This window comes from Macaca thibetana, chromosome 4 (genome assembly GCF_024542745.1).
Source record: "Macaca thibetana thibetana isolate TM-01 chromosome 4, ASM2454274v1, whole genome shotgun sequence".
Classification (NCBI taxonomy): domain Eukaryota; kingdom Metazoa; phylum Chordata; class Mammalia; order Primates; family Cercopithecidae; genus Macaca; species Macaca thibetana.
The window spans coordinates 37,405,827-37,429,678 of record NC_065581.1 but is presented as its reverse complement, the minus strand read 5'-3'; the positions used below and the strand labels follow the sequence as shown (position 1 = coordinate 37,429,678).

Here is a 23,852-nt window from a genome sequence, read left to right as displayed (position 1 = left end):
CCCAGCACCCAAAGGAGCCATTCTTAAGCCATTAGCTGAGTGCTTACTGCATGCCAACACAAGCCTGCACAGAACACCTGTTATTTACTGAGCGGTGTGCTATGCCCTGTGTTGACTGCTTTACTTGCATTACACTATATTCTTGATATTAACAATAGGGGATAGTTGCTTCCTATTATAACCATTTTACAGATGAGAAAAATGAAAACCCAGAGATCACACAACTGGCCCAAAGTCACAGAGCTGTAAGGAAGCAAGGATTCAAATCTGGGCTGCTGTTTCCAAGATTCACGGCCTTAACATTACACTGCTCCCTGTAACAAGCCCTGGATTTGCTGTTGAGGCACCAGAGCCCTTCTTTGCCACTGTGTCCCTGTGTGACCTTGAACAAATCCACTTTCTCATCTCTAAACACAGAATTTGCACTATCGATTCTGAAGCCCTTTCCAGTTTATCTACACCTGGTCCTGCAACCAAATTTACAGTTCCAGCTCAATTACCACTGGGCTGCGAAGTTAGACAACTTGCCAAGCCCCTCTGAACTTAAATCTCTTCCTCAATAAATGGAGTTGCTCACATCAACCTTACTACTAACACCCTTTTGAATCATTTTATTCCTGCCAACTGCTGTCATACCCAAGAGCTGGCATTGGTTCAGGTACCAGTCTTGGATGACACACACAGTAAGTAAAAACCTTTCCTTCCATCCACTTCTGTTGAGAATTAATCAAAATTATTTGAGGAAAGGAATGGAGCTTTCTTCCAGGTCAACAGTTTGCCAGCTGCTGTAGAGAGCTTGGTTTTGTTTTTGTTTTTTGTTGTTTTTGAGACAGGGCCTCACTCTGTCACCCAGGCTGGAGTGCAGTGGCACAATGTGCGCTCACTGCAACCTCTACCTCCTGGGCTCAAAGCGATCCTCCCACCTCAGCCTCCTGAGTAGCTGGCACTACAAGTACATGCCACCATGCCCAGCTAATTTTTGTATTTTTTGTAGAGACGGGGTTTTGCCATGTTGCCCAGGTTGGTCTCCTGAGCTCAGGCAATCCACCTGCCTCAGGCTCCCAAAATGCTGGGAAGAAAAACAGCTTTAATTACCAAATAAGTGAGCACTTAAATTTGTCTACTTAACTTTGACCACTAGTTTTTCACCAACAACTCAGAAATAAGACACAACAGTCTCCTAACTTGGGCTATCATTTTGAAACAAAAGAGCTCATGAATCTCTGGGGGAAAAAAAAAAAGAGAGAGAGAGAGAGAAAAGGTTTGTATACTTTTCTCTGTAAGACTGAAAGCTAATTTAAAAGTCTTGCCTGTTTGATGTTTACCAGTTCTCATCCAAAACTCAATACTCACCAATGTGTTGCCCTAGCATGTCTAACAGTTAAAACTAGAGTGGAAACCCAGACTACTGTAGCAACAGCAGCTAGTTACAGCTTTCAATCATGCCCACGAGATTAGTAACATGGACAGACTGAAACAATGCCAACCGTTCCACGAGCACAGCTTCATCTTCCCTGACAACAGCAACATTGTTGTATTAAATTGTGCAGCCCTTTGGCATCCCTCAGGACAAAGCTAGGCAGGCCTGTCAATAAACGTCTTGCCGGGCACAGTGGCTCACACCTGTAATCCCAGCACTTTAGGAGGCCAAGGCAGGTGGATCATAAACTCGGGAGTTCGAGACCAGCCTGGCCAACATAGTGAAACCCCATCTCTACTAAAAATACAAAAAATTGGTCGGGCGCAGTGGCTCACGCCTGTAATCCCAGCACTTTGGGAGGCTGAGGTGGGCAGATCACCTGAGGTCATCGGGAGTTCAAGACCAGCCTGACCAAGATGGAGAAACTCCGTCTCTACTAAAAATACAAAATTAGCCGGGCATGGTGGTGCATGTCTGTAATCCCAGCTACTTGGGAGGCCGAGGCAGGAGAATCGCTTGAACCTGGGAGGCGGAGGTTGCAGTAAGCCAAGATCGCGCCATTGCACTCCAGCCTGGGCAACAAGAGCAAAACTCCATCTCAAAAAAACAAAAGTTGGCCGAGTGCAGTGGCTCATGCCAGTAATCCCAGTACTTTGGGAGGCTGAGGTGGGCAGACTGCGAGGTCAGAAGTTCAAGACCAGCCTGGCCAATATGGTGAAACCCCGTCTCCAATAAAAACATTTAAAAAAATTAGCCGGGCGTGGTGGCACTCGCCTGTAGTCCCAGCTACTAGGGAGGCTGAGGCAGAACTGCCTGAACCCGGGAGGCAGAGGTAGCAGTGAGCTAAGATCACACGACTTCACTCCAGCCAGGGTGACAGAGCGAGACTCCATCTCAAAACACACACGCGCACACACACGCACACACACACACACACAAAGTTAGCCAGGTGCCTGTAATTTCAGCTACTCGGGAGGCTGAGGCAGGAGAATCGCTTGAACCCAGGAGGTGAAGGTTGCAGGGAGCCAAGATCCTGCCATTGCACTCCATCCAGCCTGGGGCACAAGAGTGAAACTCCGTCTCAAAAAAAAAAAACCGCCAGGTGAGGTGGCTCACGCCTGTAATCCCAGCATGTTGGGAGGCTGAGGTAGGCGGATCACGAGATCAATATCATCCTGGCCAACATGGTGAAACCCCGTCTCTACTTAAAAACATACAAAAAATTAGCTGGGTGTGGTGGCACACGCCTGTAGTCCCAGCTACTAGGGAGGCTGAGGCAGGAGAATCACTTGAACCCAGGAGATGGAGGCTGCAGTGAGCCGAGATCACCACCACTGCACTTCAGCCTGGCAACAGAGCAAGACTCCATCGCAAAATAAAAAAAAAGAAAGAGCCGGGCGCGGTGGCTCACGCCTGTAATCCCAGCACTTTGGGAGGCCAAGGCGGGCGGATCACGAGGTCAGGAGATCGAGACCATCCTGGCTAACACGGTGAAACCCCGTCTCTACTAAAAATACAAAAACTTAGCTGGGCGTGGTGGTGCGCGCCTGTAGTCCCAGCTACTTGGAGGCTGAGGCAGGAGAATGGCGTGAACCCGGGAGGCGGAGCTTGCAGTGAGCCGAGATCAGGCCACTGTACTGCATCTCAAAAAAAAAAAAAAAAAAAAGAAACGTCTTAACTGACTGCTTAAACAATTATGGTACCTGCCCATATAATAGCATATACTATAGGTCTATACACTATATATACACCTTAGATTTACATGCTTCAGATGTATAAAAAGGAAGCTGATACAATGATTAGCATTTCTATCTGTATAAATACTTGCTCATCATAAATGCATAACTTTTAGAATACACAATTACAGATGAGTTGACATGAGAAAAATACACAAAAGTTACCTTTATAAAAGACTGGAGGAGGTAATTATTTTCCAGTGTTTGTACAATTTTTTTACTACAAGCATGCTTTATAATTGAGAAGACATGCTCTGAATCCTGACAATCAACGAGTGGCAACAAAATGGCATTTTATGATTGGGATGAGAAAGTTAAAATGTAATGGAACAGAAAACAAGGGTTTTGGAGTCAAGGCTGCCTTGGGTTCTAAACACAATCATTATTTATATTTAGTAGGACACGTAAGGCATATGGAACATTTTCTGCCCTTTTAACAGATAACCTCGGGCTGGGTGCGGTGGCTCACACCTATAATCCCAGCACCTTGGAAGGCGGGTGAATTGCTTGAGGCCAAGAGTCCAAGGACTAACCTGGCCAACATGGCAAAACCCTGTCTCTACTTAAAAATACACCAGATACCTCTCAAGTGGTTCAACAGCACATATGAAAATGGCTCTACCAAAAAAAAAAAAAAATACTTTATCATCAAAAAATAAAGAAAATGGCCCTCATTTGGCAGAAATGGTGCGACATAGTTTCTTTCCTGACCACTCCAACTGTCTTCACTGAAATGTCCAGCAACCTAAAAGGCAGATACTTTTTTTTTGAGACGGAGTTGTTGCCCAGGCTGGAATGCAATGGCACGATCTCAGCTCACTGCAACCTCCGCCTCCCAGGTTCAAGCGATTCTCCTGGCTCAGCCTCCCCACGGTAGCTGAGATTACAGGCATATGCCAACACGCCTGGCTAATTTTTTTTTTTTTTTTTTTAAGTAGAGATGGGGTTTCTCCATGTTGGTCAGGCTGGTCTCAAACTCCAGACCTCTGGTGATCCACCCACCTTGGCTTCCCAAAGTGCTCAGATTACAGGTGTGAGCCACAGCGCCTGGCCTAAGGCAGATACTTTCAATGATTCAGTTCTTAGCCCTCTCCTTGTCAGCGTGTTCATACTCCAACTTGCAAAGCACGTGACCTCTTCAAACCTCACTCTTTGAGGCCAATTTCATGTCAAATGGATTGCTATATATTGCCAACTGAAATCTAACCAAGACTGCCAGCTCAATAAACCTGTCCTCATTAAACTCCAAGCAGCTAGAATGAGTGAGCCAGCTATTTCATCGATGCACTCTAATACTCCCAACTTCTTGGTTTTCCTGTTAGTATTAAAGCTGGACAAGTTGTCTTAAACATGCTTGTTCAAGTACCTGGCTGAAGGAAAGTAAAAAACCCATCAGATTTGGACCCACTTCAAACTCATGGCTTAAATAAACCGTTTTACCTCAATCCTAGTGCAGTTTACATTCTCAATTGTTTCTGCCTCTAAACCCGTATTTCATGATTAAGGCATTTATTTCTTCCTCTTCACCTCAGATTCGTTAGTCTTTCCTTATCATTTGAATGTGAGCTCCGGAATTGGGATGGCCAGTTGCAGTGGCTCATGCCTATAATCCCAACACTTTGGGAAGCCAAGGCTGGGGGGGGTCCTTGAGCGTAGCCTGGGCAACAGTGAAATACCATCTCACAAAAAACTGCCTGGGGCTGGGCGCAGCGGCTCACACCTGTAATCCCAGCACTTTGAGAGGCCAAGGTGGGCAGATCATGAGGTCAAGACACCGAGACCATCCTGGCCAACATGGTAAAACCCTGTCTCTACTAAAATACAAAAAAATTAGCCGGGCATGGTGGTGTGCACCTGTAGTCCCAGCTACTCGGGAGGCTGAGGCAGGGGAATTGCTTGAACCCGGGAGGCGGAGATTGCAGTAAGCCCAGATCATGTCACTGCACTGCCTGGCGGCAGAACGAGACTCCATCTCAAAAAAAAACTAGCTGGGTGTAATGGCAAGCATCTGCCACCCAACTGCTCAGGAGGCTGAGGCTGGAGGATCACTTGAGCCCAAGAGGTCAAGGTTGTAGTGAGATATGATGGTGCCACTGCACTCCATCCAACCTGGGTGACAGAGCAAGAATGTGCTTCAAAAATACAAAAATTTAAAAACTGGGGTGAGATGAGGCATGGTGGCTCATACCTATAATCACAGTTATTCGGGAGGCCAAGGCAGACAGATAACTTGAGGTCAGGAGTTCCAGATCAGCCTGGCCAATAGGCTGAAACACCGTTCTCTACTAAAAACACAAAACTAGCCAGGCATGGCGGCTCATACCCGTAATCCCAGCTACTCGGGAGGCTGAGGCAGGATAATCACTTGAACCTGGGAAGCAGAGGTTGCAGTGGGCTGACATCACACCACTGCACTCCAGCCTGGGTGACAGAGAGACTCCGTCTCAAAACCAACCAACCAACCAACAACAACAAAAAACAACTGGGGTGAAAATGAATTGCTAAAGGTCAACAGCCTAAACTTGCACTCCAGTCAAACACAAATATTATATAGATTTTTATTTCTAGATATTGAGCTGGTGTTATGATTTATCACCATATCCCATTCCTAAGTGGCTTGTGTCATGGTCTTTTGACATGTGAGGAAAATATGAAAAAATTAAATGACAAATCAACATTCCAATTTGTATTTATAAAATACTTTCATTGAAAACATAGGTAGTTTTATCTAAACTAAAAATAAATGTAACTATGAGATTCTGGTGGCAGAGAGCCAGCTGGACGAGGTGTTTAAAAGTTACCAGCTGCCTGAGCTTAAGATTTAGAATTGTTTCCCAAAGGAGTTATTCTTTCAAAAATGAAACTTCTAGGCTGGGCGCAGTGGCTTATGCCTTGTAATCCCAGCACTTGGGGAGGCCGAGGCAGGCAGATCACTTGAGATCAGGAGTTCAAGACCAGCCTGGCCAACACGGTGAAACCCTGGCTCTACTAAAAATACAAAAATTAGCTGGGCGTGGTGGCACATGCCTGTAGTCCCAGCTACTCGGGAGGCTGAGGCAGGAGAATCACTTGAACCCACGAGGCGAAGGTGGCAGTGAGCCGAGATCAAGCCACTGCACTCCAGCCTGGGTAACAGATTGCATCTCAAAAAAAAAATTTAAATAAAAAATAAATTTCTATGTCTCAAGACTTATACAACTTTTTTTTTTTTAATACTCGAAGATTTCCTTCTCCAAATGACCATCTCCACCCCACCCCCTCCCGCCGCTGCCCTGCTCCAGGCGGAAATTGCACATTTCCTTCTCCAAATGACATCTCCACCCCACCCCCTCCCGACGCTGCCCTGCTCCAGGCAGCATTAGGCAACAACTTCAATAACATTCCCCTTAGGTTGACATTTTGGGGCTTTGTGAGCAAATAAAAAAACAGTAAACAATGCTAACTTGGCCAGGGCAAGGTGACTCAGGCCTGTAATTCCAGCACTTTGGGAGGCTGAGGCAGAAGGATCGCTTGAGGAGTTCCAGACCAGCCTGGGAAACATAACCACATCTCTTAAAAAACATATTTTTGTGGCGTGTGACTGTAGTCCTAGCTGCTAGGGAGACTGAGGTGGGAGGAATGCTTGAGCCCAAGAGGCCAAGGCTGCAGTAAGCCATGGCAACACTGGTCTCAAAAAACAAAACACAAACAAGAATGCTAACTTGCCCCAGATGAAATCTGAATGAAGCATATACTGAAACAAAGGTGCCCAACCACAAATTATCAAGGCTTTCAAAAGCAGACTCCAACCTATAGACTTTTCCGGAAGGTTTAATTTTGCCCTGTAAATAGTCTCCATCTCGGGATCTTCCAAATGATTAGGGAGAAGTATCAATGGTTTGATATTTCCATTTGCTCAAGACACATGTACTCACTTACAGTGAGGCACTACATGGCCATATTCTACATCTTTTGTAGTAAAACAACCATACAATGCCTTATATCAGAAATGAGGAAGACCTAAAGATTAAAAAAGCAATGTTGGTGGAGTTCCAGTTCCATCGGCTCCCATCCGGGCCATCCTGCCGCCTTATCCGCTGCTCCTCCCCAGGATGCGGGCAGAGGGCCTTTCTCCCACTACCCCCACACCCATTTCTGAGTAGCAACAGGGGTTGGAGGCTTATTTTATGGGGTAGGGGGCCGCTGGTTGGCGAAGATTGTCAGAGGGAGAGTGGGAGGATGAAGCCAGTGCGTGGCAGAGACCTGCCAGATGTTGATGCCTAAGAACCAGATTGCCATTTATGAACTCCTTTTTAAGGAGAGAGTCATGGTGGCCAAGGATGTCCACATGCCTAAGCAACCGGAGCTGGCAGACAAGAATGTGTCCAACCTTCATCTTTATGTCATGAAGGCCATGCAGTCTCTCAAGTCCCGAGGCTACGTGAAGGAAGTTTGCCTGGTGACATTTCTACTGGTATCTTACCAATGAGGGTATCTCCGTGATTACCTTCATCTGCCCCCGGAGATTGTGCCTGCCACCCTATGCTGTAGCTGTCCAGACTGGCAGGCCTCGGCCTAAAGGTCTGGAGGGTGAGCGACCTGCAAAGCTCACAAGAGGGGAAGCTGACAGAGATACCTACAGACGGAGTGCTGTGCCACCTGGTGCTGACAAGAAAGCCGAGGCTGGGGCTGGGTCAGCAACCGAATTTCAGTTTAGAGGCAGATTTGGTCATGGACCACGTGGTCGGCCACCTCAGTAAAATTGGAGAGGATTCTTTTGCATTGAATAAACTTACAGCCAAAAAAAAAAAAAAATACACCAATGTTTTGCACATGTATTTCATGTGTTAGTTTAGGAATCATTTTTGGTACCTTCATCAAATCCATAGAAAATACGATACTAAATGAGAATCCAAATACTGTATTATGAAGTACTACAGTCCAACAAGGGGAAAGTTGCATGGACAAAACTAAGCAATTATACTAGGCTAACTAAAAAAATTTTTTTTTTTTTTTTTTTTTGGAGACAGAGTTTCCCTTTCACTCAGGCTGGAGTGAAGTGGCTAGATCTCAGCTCACGGCAACCTCCAACCACCAGGAATAGCGCTTCTCCTGCCTCAGCCTCCCAAGTGGCTGGGATTATAGGCGCCTGCCACTATGCCTGGCTAATTTTTGTAAGTAGAAACAGGATTTCACCACGTTGACCAGGCTGGTCTCTAACTCCTGACCACAAGTGATCCGCCTGCCTCAACCTCCTAGGGTATGGTGATTACAGGCATGAGCCATCGTGCCCAGTCAAAACAAATTTCAATGATCTTGGTCTCAGAACCTTAAGGGGTCTACAGCTGCATTCTCTTCAGGTACCCAATGAATCCTTAATAAAACAGGATGAAAAAAATTAGTGTGGACATATAAAATCAAATTCAACACTACTGGATTATTTAGAGAAAAATATACTTCCAACCCAGTTTTTCTTCAGTAACTTTAATTAGAAATCTTTCTCGAAAAGATGGAAAACCAGAAGGCAACAATCTGGCAATACAAAAATATACAACTATAAGAGATTACCACCAACTAGATATGACAACTAAATCTCATTCAGAACTCTGAAAAAAACATACTTGGACAATATACTAAACTAGTGGTTCTCACATCACCATGAGTATTTATCATGTAGAACTCCTCAAAATTACACAGGGTTAGGTCACCCTGAAAAACTAAGTCAATGAGCCAGGAGTCTGGCTGTATCTATTCTGAAATACCTCTTCAATCCAACAAAATTCCTAATTAAGCAGCACTGTACTAAAATCAATATAGTAATAACCTGGATTTCCCACTCACATATGGGTTTGAGTGAGAGCGACTGACTGCAGTCTAATAAGGTGGGGGTGTCATGGACATTGACAGATCGCATGTTTGTAAGGATCTCTAAGACACTCATATGGTAGATACAGGGTACCTGTGCTTGGTCAACTACAACTTCCTTATTTTCAACTTTCTGTGAAAGACATGGAGGTCAGAAGCAACCCACAATAAACTGTGAACCGGATCAAGCTAAATATTCCTTTAAAAAAGAAAAAAAATTGAAATGTAAATCTTGTCATGCTGGGCAGACTGGCCTCAAACTCCTGGCTTCAAGAGATACTCCCACCCGCCCTAGCCTCCCAAAGTGCTAGGGATTACAAGCATGAGCCACCACGTTCAGCCAGTATCTTTGAAAACATAACCAACTATAATCCTTAATGTTTCTTTACATTGCCATCAAGTGTTAATAATAGTGATTTCTAGTGAACACCTTAACCCTTAAACCACAGGTCTGAGTTCAGTTTTGTGATTTCTTTCAGTTTTACACTCAACCCAGAATATGGACAAGACTGGTTAATGTGACCTGTTATTTTGGAAATTACAGGAACTTTAAAACTTCCAAAGAGCCACAATCTAAATGTGCAATTCAAAGCTTTAACAATTTCCATGTTCTAAAGTTTAAGTCTTGAGGTTTTGCTAGGGCTTCTAAAGTAACTGCAAACTGGGACTGTAAGTCACTTAAGTCAGGGTAACTCCCTGGTAAAGTCACTTTTATTTCAGGTTCTGTATTATTCCTCTTAGCCATATTATACCCATAACTAACTGTCCTTTTTACAGAAACCCTTCCAATTTAAGAGCCTGCATATTTTGGGCATATAGTTCCAAAAAATGCCCATGTAAGTTCTCCATTTATAAGAGCAATGTAATTGACATATTGCGTGGCTTCCATAACTTCTTAGCTATCTTGCCTTGTTCCTAACAGGAACAGTTTTTAGGCTATGTGGGAATACTGAAAGACAAAATGCCCAATGCTAGAGTTCGCAGTAAATCAACAGGCAGTCTGAAAAGTGTCTTTCTTGAACATGCTTTCACTCAGGCTGGAGTGAAGTAGCTAGATCTCAGCTCTTAAAGTTAACATGCTTAACTTCAAGGCTGAATCTTCCTGACACCAATTCTCCCCGCGAGATTTGTGTAAAAGGTGGAAATAATTTAATAATTATTTCGGCCATGTATCTTAATATATTCATATAGCTTGAACTCTTAATGCAATGACTTATCTTTCATATTTAAGACAGTCAATACAGCATAATCCAAAACTATCTTGAAAGAGCATATTTAAGGAAACTAAGCCACAAGACTGTTGCATTATGATTTAATCTAATTGCACAAAAATTTGAAATTACAACTCCTCCCATTTTCTAAGAGGAAGGTTATGCATGCCTCCATATTCAATTCTGCACTGTTACATTTGAACCATATTGTGAACTTTACATCATGATGGATCAGCTTAGAATTCCCATGCAACACCTCAAATTAAAAAATGGAAGCAATTTTTAGACCTGTGGAAAGTTTTCATGCTAAAGATAAAAACGATTGTTAATGGGCAATTTACTTTGTGTTTAAGTACCAGGTTGCTGCTATACTTTAAAATGTTGGTCACTAAATAACATGGACCCTGAACTGGCTTCTACTCCTTAAAAAAAAAAAAAAAAAAAGGTGTTAACTATCACTTAGGTGACATCTATATTCCCTTCACTTCAGAAGACTAATCCATAGTGCCTCTCAGCTGTGTTTCTTATAAAATAAGAATCGTGTAACCAACTGCTTCCCATGGGATAAGAACAATGGTTAACAGTGGGTTCAACTGACTATTACACCATTATGCTAATATTTTATTAATTCAAAAGCACTTTACAAGAAAATATAAGTATGGCTTCCAATAGGAATGTTATACCTGGACTTGGTACCAAGCTCACAGATTTGAGTTTGCAAGGAAAAACAGGCTTTCAAGTTAAACAATAATTTGTAACCAAAACTTTAATCCCAAGGATTCTCACAAAACATATTACAAATGACAGCATGAAAAAAAAATCTCGCACAGTAACTCAAAGTTCGGCTCTACAATGTACCCTTAAACTGCAGGACATTTTTTGAAATCTCAAATTTGCACATAAAGAATGTCAAGAACAGCCATGTATCCATATACAGCAATCAAATAAGGAACTTACGACCTAAAGCAAAGGTAAACTTTCTTGAATAACAGATTCTATACCAACTAGGCAACCTCTGCCCAGGATGAAAGTTGGATTTTTCAAAAACCTCTAATTTAATAGTTCAGCGTTTCTTTTTACCTGATGGCTTGTGTTTCACAGCAGTTTTTAAAGACTGCTTATTCAACTATAGCTGCATCCTATATCCCAGCTATGGAAAAAAAGTAAATCTTAGTTTTTTTGCCAGTTGTTTCTGTATTTAAAAAAAAAAAAAATCAGACTTCTGCTGGGCAGGTTTAGAGGTTTATTATCAGTCTATGCATAACTAAAGTTCAAAGCAAATTCAATTTTGCTTAAGGGAACATTGTAAAGTAACAATTCTTGGTATTACATGCCTCATATGATCCATTTCAAACCATAGAGAATCACACCTTTGTGTCACTGTTTCAAGAGACAAACAGATTTTGAACAGCTAAAACATCTTAAAAATGCACCAAGCTTATGAAGTCTCAAACAAAACTTGAATTTCCTGTACATACTCCCGTCAAATGAAGTAATTTCCTGTACACCACTTCTCTTGCAAACTGTCTTCTATTTCCTTTCATTTGACCTAGATCGGCTAAAAAAACAGAAAACAAAACATTACATTTGTAACTTGGTAACACTTAGTGATGTATCAAAATAGACTTTTAAAGTAAAAAATTCATGGCTTACAAAAAAGGTCTTAGCATACTATGTATGCAAAGTCTTAAATATAAATTATCTTAAGATCTTACCTACGAGACCTAGAGAAGGATCGGGACGGCTTGTGATTTCTCTCCCGAGACAGCGATCTCTCTCTTCTCCTATCTCTAGAAAGGGACCTAAACGACAGAAAAAACATTAGGACCAATGAGGTATGGTAAAATTATACGTAAATATTCTCTTGATCTGGCATGGTGACTCATGCCAATAATTCCAATGTTTTGGGAGGCAGAGGCAGGAAGCTCACTTGAAGCCAAGAATTTGAGAACAGAGTGGACAACAAAGATCGATCCCATCTCCACAAAAAATAAATTAGCCAGGTGTGATAGTATGTGCCTGTAGTCTGAGCTACTCAGGAGGCTGAAGAGGTAGAATCACTCCAAGGACAGGAGTTAAAAGGACACAGTGAGCTATAATCACACCACTGCACTCCAGCCTGCACTCCAGCCTGGGTGACAGACCCTCTTTTTTAAAAAAACTAAATACTTTCTAAAAAGTCTTTGAAAACTCAAAGAAAAGTGACTCATCCTTACAACCTGTTCACTATTAAAGCCAAGGTTTATTCCCATTAACCAAGCCATCTGGAAAAGTTTAAGAACAGCAGAAACACTGCCATTTCTAAGAATGTAGCCAAAAAAGGTAGTCGTTTACCTGCTTCGGCTGCGAGAGAAGCTTCTCCTTCTTGGAGATCTAAAAGCAGAAACAGGAAAATTAGGCTCATCATCAATTAGTATTTATGGCGTGAGGCATTTCCCAACTTTTCAATCTCACTGTTGGGCCCAGTGAATGTGCCGAAGAACTGGCACCCATCGTCCAAAAAAAAAAAGAAAAGAAAAAAAAGGCACAGAAGGATTAAGGAACAAAAAGCTCAAGTGAAAAGCAGGTATTCCAACCATGGATTCACTTTAACAAAGAATGCTTCACAGCAGATCTGTCCAATGCAAAACTTCATGTCAAACTAACCTCACTACCCAAACACCACACCAAAATATAGTCCCACAAGTAGTTCCAAAAACAGTACCATAAACCAGTATTTGGAACCCATGCAAACCTGTAAGTCCATGACAAGACTTAGGTACCAGGTGGATAGTGTAATTTTGTGAAAACGCGGTAGGTGTAAATATTGATGCCATTAAGTGGTACATTAGAACTGCATTTGTGATCGTCACATTTAAGAGTGTGTTTAGGCTTACCAAAATTACCTTAGCTTGGCCCACACTTCAACCCCAAAATTTTAAATTTTGAAACTGTTAGTAAAACCATTTAAAGGTGATAGGATTCAACAAATTTTTGCCAGAAAAGAAAGCTAATCTGTTAGAGATATTAAAATTTTTTAGTTTGGCATCTCGCACATGCAAATAAGTTTCACTTGAAGGTCTAGTTACATTACAGTTCCCTATCACCCTTAAAAGTTTTTCAAGCAATATATATGTACGTTACCATTCAATTATGCACAGCCAGCCTTTGATCCAGAAAAAAGAATTACTTTAAGCCGCTTACTCCTTATTTTAACCAGCAGTAAACTGTATAAGCAGGAAAAACTTACTAGTTTTGGGTTTCAACAAGCTAGAAATGGTGAGGTGAGGCTGCCGGACTGACGGCCAGGAAGAATTTGCTGAAAAGGTTTTGCCAGATGTTGCGTTGGATTTAGTTGGTTGGCGAAGGGGGTGTTGTGGATTTTTCCTGCTTTTTTGTTAGCCGAAGGCTGCTGCTGTAGTTGTTGTGAAGACATTTGGTAAATAAACAGCTGAGCTGATTGGCCAGGAATGTGTGGGCGGTCGAGGTGGCTGCTGCCGATTTGGTTAAGGTTGGAGAGAAGGCTGAGAGAAAACAGCATGCTCGGGAACCAAAGGGCGGTGCAACCTGACGACTGGCCAGCCTGGGTCATGTGAAACGACACCAGCCAAGCTGAATGGGGCGCGCTGGTCACATGACGCTGAAAGGGCTAGTTGACTGGCTAATGCAGATTCAGAGGGTGGTGAGAAGAGACATGATGGTGACTCTGTAACGGGGTTCATTTTTATTAATAGATGGACCAAAAAGCACAAAAAAAATGAAAAACAAGCCATCAGTACAACCATCTATTAGCTAACAAATACTCTTTATTATGATGGGCAACAGTGTGCTGTTGTTTTTCAAAATAGCAAAAGGGGCAAGATTTTGAACTCCTGTCTCCTAGAAGGACTCCACTCACCTGTAAGAGGTAAATTTAGTCCTATAGAAACTATTTTGGAGGTCTGAGGAGATGTGGAGTTAGCAACCAGACAATACTGCCTGGTCCAAGAATGATGCCATTTTCAATTATAAAAAAACTGAATTTTCTCCTATTTGGGATTGAAGAACAGATGACTGGGATTACGTCTTTTTTAGCCCCCTTTATTGGTCAGTGACTTAAGTTAGTTTCAGAATGATTTCTACTTTACCAGTTGTAACATTAAAACAGCTGCCTGTTTGATAAATATTACAATTGTGCTAGTAGTAGAAAACACAAATTTGTGAAGAGCTAGAGTTGAATGTAATGTTTGTCATTATGGAGCCAAGAAATGGAAAAAGGCCTAAATTGAAGTATAAGGGAAGATTTGGAAAGATGCAACTAGAAAGATGAACTAGAAGACAGATCCAAGATAGAAGTTACTGACTACCAACATGAACAGTGACCTAAAGACAAAAGCCAACACTCAGCACAACTCACATACCCCAAACTACACCCAACAAATGTTTCATAGAAACCTCCGATTCTTCCAAAGTTTAAAACCCACCAACAAACTTTTAAGAGAAATACCTGCTCCTACTAGCTACTCCATTACACCAATACCTCTAAACAAGCTTTCTCTCAAGTACCTGCGACGAGGTGGAGGACTCCTCCTACGATAATCATCTCGAGGGCGACGACCCCAAGAGGGAGGTGGGCCACGATTTCTACTTCTTTTTTCACCATTCGACAGTTCCACTCTTACACGGCAGCCACATAGTGTTCTGAGGAAGCGAAGATATTACACTTAAAACAGCCTAACTTTCTGACTTGTGTATTAAAGCCAAAAGTACTCCCAGTTGGCTATTCTGCAAAGAACACATCTGAATGTCTGTGAAATTTAATACCAAATTTCTAGCTCCCTTATTTTTACTAATATAAAGTGAGCTTTGGCCGGGCATGGTGGTACATGCCTGTAATCCCAACACTTTGTGAGGCTGAGGTAGGCGGATCACTAGGTCAAGAGTTCGACACCATCCTGGCCAACATGGTGAAACCCTGGCTCTACTAAAAATACAAAAAATAGCCAGGTGTGGTGGCACATGCCTGTAATCCCAGCTACTCAGGAGGCTGAGGCAGGAGAATCGCTCAAACCCAGCAGGCAGAGGTTGCAGTGAGCCAGGATCACGCCACTGCACTCCAGCCTGGGCAACAGAGCAAGACTCTGTCTTGAAAAACAAAATAAGTTTGTTTCTCAGTTTCAAATTAAAATTTCAATTAATTTCAAATTAAACAATTAAATAGGATTTTCTAAAGTACCAATTCACAAGGAAGCCAACTTCTATTTTATTGCCTAATTGTTAGAGCCAGTCTGACTACTGAGCTCAATATTAATTTGTTAACAGTTGCAATTTAAGTGTGAAGATCCATTTATCCTTGAAAAACAAGTTCTTCTGTATCTTCATTACGACGACTTCTTTTGAGGTCCCAGCACTTATTTCAGTTATTTGTCAGGCTGTATTTATTGGTCTCCCCCCGCCCAACTCCAAGTAAAAAATGGGCTCAAGACAAGACAACCATTTTGGCCATTTTACAGTACCCTCTCCCCTCAATAGTCAGCACAGAACAAATTATAGCTGTGGCCAGGTGAGGTGGCTCACTCCTGTAATACCAGCGCTCAGACAGACTGAGGTAGGAGGATGGCTTGAGCCCAAGAGCTTGAAGTCAGCCTGGGCAACATAGACCGCCATCTGTATTATTTTTTAAATATACATTTTTTAAAAAAAAAGAAATTATAGCTCAGAGTAGTAGAAAAGACCATTACTTCTCACCCTTCATACAACTCGTCATTAAATTTAGATAAGCTATCATATTTGGACAGTGACTGGGAAGAGGTGAGCCCTGGAAAACTTTACTACGACCTGCTTGAATTGACCAACCTTTCATGTAGCTTTACAGTGAACGCTCAGACCCTTTTTTCCATTATATTTCCAAAGATGAGGAAAGGGGGGTGGGGGGCATGGAGGTCAATACTCAGGCCTTACTTAGCCAGCTAACAGGACACTATTAACACAAAGGGAGATAGTAACTGATTCACTTTCTGGAATAAGTATTTCAAATACATAAAAGTAAAGATACAACAAACCCGCATAACCATTTTGTAAACAATTTTTTAAACAAGTATCAGTTCACAACTACTCTTAAAAATATTTGATCCTGGCTGGGCAGAGTGGCTCACACCTGTAATTCCAGCACTTTGGGAGAGCGACCCAGGCAGGCAGACCACCTGAGGTCGGGAGTTCGAGACCTGCCTGGTCAACATGGTGAAACCCTATCTTTGCTAGAAATACAAAAATCAGCCCCACATAATGGCACATGCCTATAGTCCCAGTTACTCAGGAGGCTGAGGGAGGAGAATCACCTGAATCCAGGAGGCAGAGGCTGTGGTGAGCCGAGATCGTACCACTGCACTCCAGCCCAGGTGACAGAGCAAGACTCGTCTCAAAAAAAAAAAAAAATCCCAATTGTATCTAAAGATACAATTGGCCAGTGATTGGGAAAGCCAGATCTAAGAGCCACATATCCTGTACATTTTAAATATGAAAAATACAAGCAATACATTTGTATCAATTTAAATCACCTTCCATCTAGCTCTCGGACCGCATCAGCTGCATCTCGGGGATCTTCAAATTCAACAAAAGCAAAGCCGGGTGGGTTTCTAGCAACCCACACACTTCGGAGTGGTCCATAGTAGCCAAAAGCCCGTTCCAATTCGGTCTTGTTGCCATTGTTTCCAAGATTGCCTACATAAACCTTACAGTCCAATGGACAGGAATCACGATGCATTTCTGTAATGAAAAATACCAAAAATATTCATTTATCTAAACATCTACAGTTAAAACCACAGATCCTTAGAAAGAATTCCATTATGGTGCACAAAAGAGTTTAAGGTAGCATGTAAAGAGAAAAAAAAACTTAATTCCAAAATGCTAGAAACCAAACAAGAAATGTTACTGCTAAGCACCTGTTCCCCCATAACTTTTACTCTCCTGACCCTCAGGAAGCCAGCAATTAGTGAAGGAAAAAACAGCTTCCTTGGAACGTGAGAACACTGGAGGAGCATTTACCATCATCTGGGCCGTGAGTTAAAGACTTAACCTGTTATTTTATTTAATCCCCCAAATAAAGCATTTCTAGAAAAGTATAAAAGAGTTCTGTTGGGGACTCAAAACCAAATACAACAATGATGAAGAAAGCTAGTCCTTTAGGTTACACTACCAGAAAAGGGATTCAAAGTGCCTACATAAGCCAAAACGTATCAGCTTTAATAAAAAGCCAACTTTTCATTTAAAAAAAAAATGCCCATGGACCGGGCTCACGCCTGTAATCCCAGCACTTTTGGGAAGCCGAGGCAGGCGGATCACGAGGTCAGGAGTTCGAGACCAGCCTAGCCAATATGGTGAAACTCCGTCTCAACTAAAAATACAGAAATTAGCCGGGCATGGTGGCGCACACCTTTAGTCCCAGCTACTCGGGAGGCTCAGGCAGAACAATCGCTTGAACCCGGGAAGCGGAGGTGGCAGTGAGCCAGATCGCGCCACTGTACTCCAGTCTGGGCGACAGAGCGAGGTTCCATCGTCAAAAAAATAAAAATAAATAAATGCATGCCTATTTTGGTCATTTGAAATCATAGGAACAAGGAGGCTATCACATGTCATTAAATAGACCAAAGTCTTACGCAGTAAGAATTTCTCAAGCAACGAGACCAACTTTCCAGTTTTTTTTTTTAAACGTAAGCTCATAGCAGCACTTATTCACAGTAGCCAAAAGGTGTTAACCCAAATGTCCATCAACAGAAACGGATAAGCAAAATGTGGTATAGACATAAAATGAGTATTGTTCAGAATGATGTACTGACAAATGCTCCAACGTTGGAAAACCTTGAAAACATTACGCTAAAGAAGCCAGACATAAAAATACACGATTCCATAAATACTAAATATCTAAAATAGCTAAGTTCAGAGAGAGACATTAGTGGTGGCTAGTGACTGGAGGAAGTGGGACAGGGAAACTGGGAGTAAGGGCTCAATGGGTAGGAGTCTCCTGGGGGCGGTGGGGGGTGACGGAAATGTTTTGGAACTACGTGTAAGTGATGATTACACAACACTGATTATACTAAATACCACTTTGGGATAATTTTACTTTAATAAAAAGTTACAAAGAGGTATTTGCTACTCAAAAATTCACTGCACTTTGGGGACTTATTTTTTTGTTTTTCCTTGGCGGACTTACATTTGATTAAGCTTTATTACTTAGTCGTCACTTTGGCGATGAATCTGATAAACTTGTAGACCAGTTTCAATTACATAAAAACCATATACTCAATAATTTAGCTGAAGTGCTTTCCATAAACACCACGTTCTTACTCTGGGCTTGTCTAATTAAAATATCCAGTCCAGACACATCCTACTTGCTGTGACCACACCCTGTGCCCAGGAGTTCTAAGATCAAACCACTGGTGAAAATCTTTAAAAACACTGGTGGCATCTGTCTTAAGCCTACATTTTAATGGGAGGCGGCTGAAAGAACGAATCTTAATAAGTTCAAGGAAGATCGTTCGGTCTTAGAAAAAAGTGATTAGATTCAGGCTGCGAAAACTGAAACTACATGAAAGTAAAAGTGATTACGGGGGCCATTTAACATGAATTAGAAGGTCCAGTCTTGGTTAGTGACTTTACAAAAGCATTCCGAGGAGCTTCCCAATTAAATGATGGGCCCAAAAAAAAGGCGCCATAAACATAAAAAGGCTGCGACCTGGAATACAACTCGGCTATCGGTCCCCTTTGTGGTTCCCAACTCCCGGGTAACCCCCTATCCTGGCTCATCACCCACTGAGGAATATAAACACCTCCACCCCAAGACTAGGAAACCCTCTGATGGGCCGGGAACCCCCGCCACCGCCCCGTGCTGAACGTCACAAAATGGCGGCGGCGCCTCTTTGTCTCAATCTGGCGCCGCCATTGGGCCTGGCTCCTCCTTGGTACGGTTAAATTCCACTTCCACCTCACTCCCTCTTTCGCTGGTCTCTTACCGAGATCTAGGATTAAGAAATGCAGCGGCTCAAATCCACACGCTCCGATGGGTCTTCCTGCTTTCCTCCGACCCAACACCCACCAACGCTCTCGCTCACCCGGCGTCCACGAAATGGCGGACCACCGCGTTCTCCTCGCCTTTATTTATACGCCATACTGGAATCACATGATTGGACGGACTCGCCCAATGAGAAGCAGAAGAGGCCGTGACGTAGTGGCTACAAACGCAGCGAGAGCCGCGGTTGCTGGGAGCGCGCTCTGGCGGTTGCGCCGGGTGGGTGGAGAAGTGCGCCGGCGCGCGCGCTCGTTGTAACAGGCCTGGCGCTCCCTCGAGCGTTCTTCCTAGTGTGTCGACCTTCAAGTTACCCACAGACACCTCTTCCTAACCTCCAAATGGGCTGGGACTTCATAAACAGCACCGTCCCCGTCACGCCCAAACACTAATCGGAGCCGTTGGCTCCTAACAAGATTAAGAGATGAATTAATTAAGTGCTTCACCCTTGTGAGCGGTTAGGCTGGACCTAAGAGCATCGCGTTTACAAACAGGTCACGGAGCTGTTTGTGACCCAGCTGGCACCAGACTGTGGCCGCCTAGATTCCACCCTGAAGGAAAAACCTGGTTTGAAAAGTTTGCCCAACTCTTGCTGGTTTCTCGCCTCTCACGCAAACTTGCAGGACTTGGCGCTGACAGCAAAGGAGACCGGTCAGGTGACCTGGAAACTATCACCTTTAGCAAACACCGGGAAAAGGAAGTTTCTGAAGAAGATTGAATGTAAATTGTGGGCCCCCAAGCGAATGCCGGGAGGGGTATCTCGGGCCTTTCTCCTAGCAGCCCTTGCACTGCCTGGCATGTATTTTGTCCGGACCACTTCCCTTAGGAACACAGAGCCACAAGAATAATTAACTCTAAGGGGAGAGAGACTGTGATAAGCTTAGAAAAATCACCAAGGGCCGGGCGCCGGGCTCACGCCTGTAATCCCAGCACTTTGGGAAGCCGAGGCAGGCGGATCACTTGAGGTCAAGAGTTCAAAACTAGCCTGGCCAACATGGTCAAGAGTTCAAAACCAGCCTGGCCAACATGGTGAAATCCCGTCTCTACTAAAAATACAAATATTGGTCGGGCGTGGTGGCGGGCGCCTGTAATCCCAGCTACTTGGGAGGAGAGCAGAAGAATCACTTGAACCCAGGAGGTGGAGGTTGCTGTGAGCTGAGATCCTCCCACAGCACTCCAGCCTGGGCCACAGAGCGAGACTTCGTGTCAAAAAAAAGGAAGAAAATAAAAATCACCAAGATTTCCTGAACAGTTCAGCTAGTCTCCTGCCCCCAAATATACCCCCACCCTAAACCCCTTTCAGTCTAGTCTGACGTATTGCTAAATTTACTTGTTATATCTGCTCTAAAAAAAAAAAAGAGAGAAAAAGGCTGGGTGTGACGGTTCACGCCTGTAATCCCAGCACTTTGGGAGGCCAAGGCGGGCCCATCACCTGAGGTCAGGAGTTCAAGACCAGCCTGGCCAATATGGTGAAACCCCCATCTCTACTAAAAACACAAAAATTAGTCCGGCGCGGTGGCACACACCTGTAATCCCAGCTACCCGGGAGGCTGAGAGAGGAGAATTGTTTGAACCCGAGAGGCAGAGGTTGCAGTGAGTTGAGATCATTCCATTGCACTCCAGCCTGGGTGACAGAGCGAGACTCCGTCTCAAAAAAAAAAGAGAGAGAGAAAGAACCTGTGTTTTTATTTATTCCCTCTTAGCTGAAAGATATGCCAATTATTACGTTTTTCCGTTTTTTGTTTTTTTAGAGATAGAGTCTTGCTCTGTAGCCTAGGCTGGAGTGCAATGGCGTGACTTCGGCTCACTGCAACCTCCGCTTCCCGGGTTCAAGCAATTCTCCTGCCTCAGCTTCCTGAGTAGCTGGGATTACAGGCATCTGTAAACACACCCGGCTAATTTTTGTATTTTTAGTAGAGACGGAGTTTCACCATGCTGGTCAGTCTGGTCTCGAACTCCCCACCTCAAGCAATCTGCCCGCCTCGGCCTCCCAAAGTGCTGGGATTACAGGCCTCAGCCACAACACCTGGCCAGCCAATTATTATGTTTTAACTTTCCCAGGTATTTTTCTTTTGAAGCCTTACCTCTTATTGTGGTTCTAAAGGTTTATCTGTAGCGAAGGAAAAATACAGATTTATTACATCTCAGCCTAGTTTCCTCACCTGTAAAAGGGGGGTAGGGGTTCCTAGCAAACCTTTTCTTATTTCTCTCTCATCTAGATTTTTTTTTCTGGCTCATTTATATTTGCCTTGATTTGTTCCCCTCCTCTATGTAAGCTTTTCTCCTCTTTTTCATTTTCTTTCCTTCTATCAAATCAAAGGCTCTGGAGTCAGGCAGTCCTGGATTTGGCCCCAGCCCCCACTGCTAGTTACTAGCTGAAGCGTCCTGAGAAGAATGTTTAACTTCTGTATTTCCTCTGTATAAAATAACCCCAGTCTTGCAGGGTTACAGCTGTTAGGTTTTGTCACTTTGGCCAATTGTGGTCACACCTGCATCCCCAGGGCTTGGAAACGACACAGCAGTCAGGCAATACATAGTTGTTTATTTTTATTTATTTATTTTTGAGACTCTGGGTCTGGCTATGTCACCCAGGCTGGAGTGCAGTGGTTCGTTCTTGCCTCACGGCAACCTTCACCTCCCAGGCTCAAGCAGTTCTCCTGCCTCAGCCTCCCCAACAACTAGGACCACAGGCGCAAGCACAAACGCCCAGCTAATTTTTGTATTTTTTGTAGAGACAGGATTTCACCATGTTGCTCAGGCTGATCTGAAACTCCTTAGCTCAAAACCATCCACCATCCTCTACCTCCCAAAGTGCTGGGATTACAGCCGTGAGCCACAGCACCTGGGCTTTTTTTTTTTTTTCCTTTCTTTCTTTCATTTATTTATTTATTTATTTATTTATTTTGAGATAGGGTCTTACTCTCTTACTCAGGCAGGAGGGCATTGGAGCAAACTTCACGCACCACAACCTGGACCTCGTGGGCTGGACCTCATAGGTTAAAATTAGCCACCGTGCCTGGCTAATTTTTTGACTTTTTATAGAGGAGTCTCACTTTGTTGCCTAGGTTGGTCTCGAACTCCTGGCCTCAAACGATTCTACTGCCTTGGGAGAGTTGTTTGAGTTGTTTGAGACCAATCCAACTCCTGAGATTGGTCTCTAATTCCTGACCTCAAACAAGTCTCCGGAAGTGCTGGGATTACAGGCATGAGCCACCGCGCTGGGCTGTTAAATTATTTAATTAAGAGAAATGATGTATGTAAATCGTCTGGCACAATCACTGCTTTTCAAACTGCTGGCCGGCTGGGTGCAGTGGCTCACACCTGTAATCGCAGCACTTTGGGAAGCCTAGGCTGGTGGACCACTTTAGACCAAGAGTTTGAGACCAGCCTAGGCAACATGGGGAGAACCTGTCTTTACTAAAAATACAAAAAATTAACCGTGGTGATGGGAACCTGTAGTCCAGCTACTCGGAAAGCTGAGGTGGGGGAATCGCCTGAACCCGAGAAGTTGAGGCTGCAGTAAGCCAAGATTGTGCCACTGCACTCCAGTGCATTCCAGTGCAGTCGAATGAGACCCTGTCTTATAAATAAATAAATAAATAAATAAATAAATAAATAAATAAATACATGCTGGCTTTTTAAAACTTTGACCATCTCATTTTCCCATTCTTTCCCACCACTTTTCCTGTTTTTTGTTTGTTTGTTTGTGTGTGTGGTGCTAGTCAAGTGTGTTGTCTTTCAGTGGAACTCTCTTAATCCCTCCACCTCTAGTAACGAAAACATTCTGAACCTCCCCTGGCCATCCACAGCTTTTCATCTTCTAGTGACTTCAGACAAATAAATTGTCCACTTGCTGTAGAGGTTTTTTTTTTTTCTTTTCTTTTTTTTTTTTTTTTTTGGTCTCACTCTGTTGCCCAGGCTGCAGTGCAGTGGCACGATCTTAGCTCACTGCAACCTCCACCTCCCGGGTTCACGCAATTCTCCTACCTCAACCTCCCGAGTAGCTGGGACTACAGGTGTGCACCACCACGCCGGGCTGATTTTTGTGTTTTTAGTAGAGATAGGGTTTCATCATGTTGGCCAGGCTGGTCTCAAACTCCTGGCTTCAAGTGATCTGCCCACCTTGGCCTCCCAAAGTACTGGGATTACAGATGTGAGCCATCACACCTGGTCCTGTGGAGTATTTTAATCTTCCTTTAAACTTATATGACCACTACTCTTGTCTGGACCCTCGAATACGTGAAGCTTCAAGGAGACATATCAGAGTTTTTGGTACAGACACAGAATGGGAATCATTATGTTGTAGGAATATCTCTTGATTTTCTTTGGGAAACCACCCTTCTCACAAGTAGTACATATTATTGATTTGAATGTGGTTGGGTCCTATACCCCTCTTTTTCAGGGGTAGGGAGGTAACCATTCTGGATTAATTAAATCACCCAAGTTCTTAGTCCCTCCCTTGCGCCTCCCCCACCATTAGGAATGAGGATGAATAATCCAGTCAGACCAGTCAGCTGCTGAGTCCAGCACTGTTCACAGGCCAACCAGAGAGAGGTGTGCTATTTCCCCTCATTAGCACAGTCCTGAGCTGGGCAGCCAGCCTGTTTCCAGGAGGGAAGAAG

The 23,852-nt window shown here is 43.5% G+C and overlaps 3 protein-coding genes and 1 pseudogene across 3 annotated transcripts in view; 2 read left to right on the top strand and 2 right to left on the bottom strand.

Moving 5' to 3' along the window:
• CDKN1A (cyclin dependent kinase inhibitor 1A) overlaps positions 1-15,628 on the bottom strand; it is a 96,174-nt gene extending 80,546 nt beyond the window's left edge. The window contains exon 1 of the mRNA XM_050787857.1: positions 15,619-15,628. The gene's annotated coding sequence lies outside the window, so the exon portion shown is untranslated. The remainder of the gene's footprint in view (positions 1-15,618) is intronic.
• The window catches only part of STK38 (serine/threonine kinase 38), a 276,943-nt gene that overhangs the window by 158,540 nt on the left and 94,551 nt on the right, over positions 1-23,852 (top strand). The window lies entirely within an intron of this gene.
• LOC126952831 (40S ribosomal protein S10-like) lies at positions 7,385-7,950 on the top strand (annotated as a pseudogene).
• Positions 10,800-23,852, bottom strand: part of SRSF3 (serine and arginine rich splicing factor 3) — a 400,608-nt gene continuing 387,555 nt past the window's right edge. The window contains exons 2-7 of the mRNA XM_050787833.1: positions 19,178-19,295; positions 16,727-16,934; positions 14,736-14,870; positions 12,546-12,584; positions 11,927-12,013; positions 10,800-11,769 (exon numbers count right to left, since the gene is read on the bottom strand). Coding sequence (XP_050643790.1) covers positions 11,742-11,769; positions 11,927-12,013; positions 12,546-12,584; positions 14,736-14,870; positions 16,727-16,932 — 495 coding nt within the window. The 5' untranslated portion in view covers positions 16,933-16,934; positions 19,178-19,295 and the 3' untranslated portion in view covers positions 10,800-11,741. The remainder of the gene's footprint in view (positions 11,770-11,926; positions 12,014-12,545; positions 12,585-14,735; positions 14,871-16,726; positions 16,935-19,177; positions 19,296-23,852) is intronic.